General features: G+C 35.8%; 1 protein-coding gene across 1 annotated transcript; it reads right to left on the bottom strand.

Moving 5' to 3' along the window:
• Positions 1-561: 561 nt before the first annotated feature.
• Positions 562-1,374, bottom strand: LOC126893079 (uncharacterized). The gene has a single exon (XM_050663021.1). It carries the CDS (start codon positions 1,372-1,374, stop codon positions 562-564), a length of 813 nt encoding a protein of 270 aa, XP_050518978.1.
• Between the last annotated feature and the right edge of the window lie 5,132 nt (positions 1,375-6,506).

Genomic DNA, 6,506 nt, shown 5'->3' with positions numbered 1-6,506 from the left:
GTTTGTCAGGTGCTAATCGTCGCGGTTTCGAAAAAACGGGTGGACCTGGTGTTGTATCGATGTGGTGCTTGGTTTGATGCTGAATGTCTTTCACGATACTGGCGGGTCGCGTGATTTCCGGAAATCGTCGCAACAGTTCATGGTAACGCGGCACTTTCGCGATAGTCTTTACGCTGCCGTCGAAACACTCTTTAACGAGTCCATTTGTTCGAAGGGTTGTCGTACTGTCTACTAAGCACTGGTTAGCAATGTCCACTAGGAGAGCGAAATGGGAAAGGAAATCAGCTCCAATGATAGGCTTTGAAATGTCCGCCACTACGAATCGCCACGTAAAATCACGCCGTAGTCCGATGTTTAATGTCAAGTTCACATAACCGTAGGTCGCGATTTTAGTGCCATTGGCCGCGTATAGTTCGTATGAAGTCTTTTCGCGTGCACCCCGTACATATTTCCGCGGGAAAACTCACAGATCGGCACCGGTGTCGATTAAAAATTGTTTTTTAGTATCATAGTCTGTTACGTAAAGGCGGCGAGACTTTGAGCTTGGATAGGATGCCGCACTCACCGACTGCCCGCGATGTTTCCCTGATGCTTGCACGGAGGAGAGCACTTTTGAGCCTGGTTACCAAAACGGTAGTGATACCAACATAATATGTCACTATTATGTTCCCCATTGTAGCTACTGTCTCTAGGATATGGTCCGCGTCTTGAGTTGCTGCGGTTGTGACGGTATGTGTTTGTTTGTGCTTGAGCCTGCGACAAGCTAGCTAGCTGGACTTTTATGCCAGCTAAATCGGCTCTCAATTTATCAATGGTACTTTTAAGAGCGTTAGAAGCTTCTGAAATTTGGGCCCTAGGAGCTATAGCTTCAGATATTGTGTCAGCTAGCTCGGCAACTGCGTCCAAACTAGCTTTAGCTTGAGTAGCTAGAATAGCCTGTGTAAACGATGGCAGTCTACCTAACCACAGAGACCGTACAATATTGTCTGGTACCGTTGTGCCTGCTAAAGACTGTAAATGTCGTAAGAACTGGGAAGGTCTTCGATCGCCCAGTTCTTCATGCTCAAGTAGTCTTTTAATTTTTTGTTGCTGTGATGCACTAAGTCTCGTAATTAACTTTGACTTTAATTTTACACACCTCTCTGTGGCTGGTGGTGAATTAATAATGTCCCTAACTTCTAATATGTAAGCTGTGTCTAAATTGGCAACTATGTAGTTAAATTTTGCGGCGTCACTTGTTATGTTTGCCAGTGTAAATTGATTTTCCACTTGCAGGAACCAAATTTCAGGATCGTTGGGCCTGAACGGTGGGATTTTAACTGAAATCCGATCAACTGAAACACTGGAATTGGCACTGGTATTACCGTCCGTCATTTTCGATATTCACTGTATTTAAAATCGGCAAAAGTATATTATTAACACTAATTTTTAAATTTTCGCGGAGTTTTAAATACTCGCGGGGTCACCAATATTCCGGTTGTGATGTTGACGGAATTGATTGAAATGAATGTAACAAAACGAACGGTAAATATTTTATTTATTTTGGTAACAAAAGTTATTGCGCTTGGTTTCGGAAAAAGGCCGAACGATTGGTGTGTGTATTGTTCACCAGCTGTGTCGTGACTAAAAAGAAAACCACAACGATAATCTGTTGATGTTTCTTCTCTCTGACCAGATGACAATAAATCATTTAGGTTTGGCGTATACTTTTGCAGTTTTAAGAAAACGCCCTTGAATGCATTAGTGAGTTGTTGACACAATTGTCTGATATAGTACTTAATTTATGAGGGTTGAGTTTGTTAAACCGCACAAACGAAAAACAGATGATGAAGGACACATTCCGTTTTTATTTACATGTGAATTTTGAATGACTAACGTCGTTTCGATTTTGAGAAATAATAACTAAAAATTAAGAAAAAATAAAATTAGCAGAAATAATAAATATAGCGTAATGCTATATACCCCCTTCCGAGTGACCAAGACAATAGATAATACATAATGTATACATATTATAATGAAAATTGAAAAATGAAAGAAAAAACAATGCAAAGTTTATAAGAGGAGAAGGAAAAATCACTTAATTCACTGTGAACCGACACTTTCTTGGTAACTTCCGGTAAATCTTGCTTTTCTCTCCGGTCTGTTGCTTGTTTTGCTGGATACTGTCATTTTTTCTGTTTCGTGATGGGTACTTTCGTGAAGCTCATATGCTGGCTTCAATCTGTCTATGGAGACTGTTGTTTCTTTTCCATTTACACGGACGACAAAAGTTTTGTCACCTCGTTTGACTACAGGAAAAGGACCGTAACGTGGGTTTTCTAAGCTGCTTTTGATTGTATCACGGCGGATGAAAACGTGAGAGGTGGTTTTCATATCTTTGAAAATGAAGGTACTTTTGGATAACGTCGTTTCGATTTTGAGAAATAATAATTAAAAATTAAGAAAAAATAAAATTAGCAGAAATAGTAATTATAGCGTAATGCTATATATCGTAAAAAATACTGATCATAACATCAAGAGACTTATTTTTAAACAAATTATCCCAATTAAATTGAGAAAGAAAACTTGTAACATCTAGGACGTTCATCGAGTGGAAATCTCTATAAAAAGCGTCACCAGTCAGTCCAGGGTTGTTAACACATGATTCACACTTAAATTCAAAAGATATAGGTGGATGATGAATATCCAAAGGAAGTAGGACTATCTCTGCTGTTGATATCTTAGCTTCGCCATCGTCCATGAAAATCAGATCCAGCAAATTGTTGTGAGCATTTTTAACGGAGTTGACTTGATAAATGTTATGGTATGAGCATGAAGCTGAAAGAATCTATATGGATTCAACTTCATGAGGTGAAGCTCCTGTCATAGGGGTACCTACTGAAGACATTCCATCCTTGGACCAGTTACAGTAAGGAAGGTTAAAGTCCCCCAGGATACAAAGTTGGTGATCTGGATTTTCATCCGATAGTTTCTCCACATTCTCCCTAAACTCCCAATATTTCTCTGGTTCACTTCGCGGTGGAAAATAAGCAGTAGCAGTGATGATCTTATTGCTTCCAACTTCAATTTTAACAAACAAATGTTCAATGCTGTTACTTGATAACAAATCTGTGCTAGATATTGTTTTACGGACAGCTATAAGCACCCCACCTCCACGAGAAAAAATGCTTGTTGAAAAAGATCTATCCTTTCGGTGGATGTTGTAGTCAAACATTTGTAGTTCAGAATTGTTAATGTCACTAGCCAACCATGTTTCATTTAGCACTATAATGTCCTATTGTGAGTATGATATATTCTCATAGAGTAGATTGAGTTTTGTTCGCAGACCTCTGACGTTCTGAAAATAAACAGGTATTGACGAAGTGGCTTGAACTTTTAATTCTGTTGATTTTCTATGTTTTTTGTGAGCAATTTTGGTATACCATTTACGTATTTTAGAATAAGATTTGGTTCACCATTACGCTGCCTTTCTTTAAGTTCTGTTTTCAGAGAATTAACCTCTGCACGTTGTTCGTTTGTTAGATCAGCCTCAATAAACACTTTTAAGCTTTTATCGAGTTTTATTTTGTTCCTCAATATTGAACGAACAATCTCAGGAGAGTCAAGGGTTAGGCGTAATGATTGATGTCCATTTTTATTGCGTTTCCCAATTCTGGCTGAGCTCAGTATGTTGACTGGGGAGTCTGACAGGCCCAAGAGGATGTCGTTGGCTCTGGATAAATCGTCTTCCTCATTGTTTTGGATTAAATTAAACATCATCAAGTTACAAAACATGCTCTCCTTTGCCTCTGACACTTCAAACATCTCATTATTATGTACCACTGGTGCAGTATTCCCGGAGCCACCCTGTGTAGACGATGAGGTGGTGGAACTTTTAATAATGGAAAGATCCTTTTTAATATCATCAAGACATGATGAAAAACTTGTTCTCATACTCTTAACTTCGTCTGCTATCACACAAACTTGTTTCTCGAGCTCCTCGATTTTCTGGCTGTTGTCAATTTTGACCTCACTTAAGGCATCCTCCAGGGCTCTGACTCTGTTATCAAGGCTTACTGCTGATTTTATTACTGACACACAATCTCCACAAAGGTAAGAGAAAATGCGTGATGATAACACGAGTCAACGAATCTCTGTAGCAGTGACACCTGAGCAACTTTTACATAAAACTTTTTTACAAAAATCACATGGATAACCGAAAACCCCCCCATTATTCTTAGGTTCTTTAAAAATACATTTGGTAGAACACTTGCAACATTTACCAGACATCTTTGAAAACCAGAAGAAAAAGTTATTGGAACGCCACTGGATTTAATTTGCTACAAAATCATACCATTTATTGTCTACTTAAAACCTTACTTTTTGTGTTTCTTATAATAATCAAGTTTTGGTTTTTACGCCAGGGAAATAAGGGAAAAATATACCATGTTCGGGACACTTGAGCAGCCAGATTGCAAATGGGTTTTTTTTGGTACTATACAGGGTGTTAGTAAATAAGTATGAAAAATTTTAAGGGCTAATTCTACATGAAAAATTAATACCAGTTTGCTCTATAAACATATGTCCGCAAATGCTTAGTTTCGGAGATATGGGGTGTTGAAATTTTTATTTCAAACTGCCAATTTATCTATTGCTCTAAGACCAGTTGAGCTATGAAAATAAAATTTGGTGAGTTTTAGGGGATAGTTATTACGAATATTTTGACATACAATTTAGAATTTGGCGCGCCTACGGGCAATGGTCTGAATTTTTTTAAAGAAAAAAATAGTACGCCACTGAGATATTTCGAATTAAAAATTGTTTAAATTTCACGTCTAATTTATGATAAAAACCTTTCTTGCCTTTTTTTCATATGATGCACCGTTTTTATGCAGAAAAATAAAACATCTTGGCGCGTATTTTTCATTTCTTAATACATCATCAAGAACTATCCAATATAATAATACTAAACTAGAACAATAACAGAAAATATTACTATTAAGATTTCAACTAGGTGCAAAGCTGCAAGAAATGTTTAAAATGATCTCCTTTACAGATAACAGAAGAATTTTATATTCATCATTGGCGCGCGTACGGGTAATGTTCTGAATTTTTTGAAGAAAAAAATAGTACGTCACTGAGATATGTCAAACTAAAAATCATTTTTGAATTCCTCGTTCAATTTACGACAAAAAATCTTTCTTTCCTTTTTTTCATACGAGGCGCCGTTTTTCTACAAAAAAATAAAACATCTTAACGCTTACCAAGTATTTGAGGTAGTTTGCATATGCATAGAAGCTTAGTTCAAATACTTTGTAAACGTTAAGATGTTTATTTTTTTTGCATAAAAACGGCGCTGCATATAAAAAAAGGCAAGAAAGATTTTTTGTCGTCAATTGGACGAGGAATTCAAAAATGATTTTTAGTTTGACATATCTCAGTGGCGTACTATTTTTTTCTTCAAAAAATTCAGACCATTACCCGTACGCGCGCCAATGATGACCTGTAAAGGAGATCATTTTAAACATTTCTTGCAGCTTTGCAGCTAGTTGAAATGGTATTAGTAATATTTTCTGTTATTGTTCTAGTTTAGTATTATTATATTGCATAGTTCTTGATAATGTATTAAGAAATGAAAAATATGCGCCAAGAGGTTTTATTTTTCTGCATAAAAACGGTGCATCATATGAAAAAAAGGCAAGAAAGGTTTTTTATCATAAATTAGACGTGAAGTTTAAAAATAATTTCTAATTCGAAATATCTCAGTGGCGTACTATTTTTTTCTTTAAAATAATTCAGACCATTGCCCGTAGGCGCGCCAATGATGAATACAAAATTCTTAATTGTATATCATAAAATTCGTAATAACTACCTCCTAAAACTCACCAAATTTTATTTTCATAGCTCAACTGGTCTTAGAGCAATAAATAAATTGGCAGTTTGAAATAAAAATTTCAACACCCCGTATATCCGAAACTAAGCATTTGCGGACATATGTTTATAGAGCAAACTGGCATTAATTTTTCATGTAGAATTAGCCCTTAAAATTTTTCATACTTATTTACTAACACCCTGTATAACTAATACATTATAAATTCAAAAATGTCCGTCGCAGTTCGGACGAGAATTTTAGATATTAACAAATAAGTGTCAAAAATGGCAGTTTTTTCGTTTAAATCGCCACAGGTAAAAATAGGGTAATTTAATATCTTATTTTATAGTATTATTCTTTTAGTAGATGAGCAAAGGTTTAAAATGTCAATATTTTAATTTTGGTCTGATTATTTGTTACTTCGGAAATTTCAAAATAAAACTAAAATTTAGAAAATAAAAGATTTGCTATAACTTTTGCGAGAATGACATTAAGACTTTCATATTGCATGAAAAGTTGTGTCAAGCAGTGCGTATAATGCACCAAAATTTTTTTGACGAGTCGTCAATTAGTTTAAATTTTATTTAATTTGTTTATCCGAAAGAGCTGTTTTTTTGCAATGTTATTGTTCAGGAAATAATAACGATATAGCAAT

The sequence above is a fragment of the Diabrotica virgifera genome, chromosome 10 (genome assembly GCF_917563875.1).
Source record: "Diabrotica virgifera virgifera chromosome 10, PGI_DIABVI_V3a".
Taxonomy (NCBI): domain Eukaryota; kingdom Metazoa; phylum Arthropoda; class Insecta; order Coleoptera; family Chrysomelidae; genus Diabrotica; species Diabrotica virgifera.
This window is presented reverse-complemented; position numbering and strand designations above follow the sequence as displayed.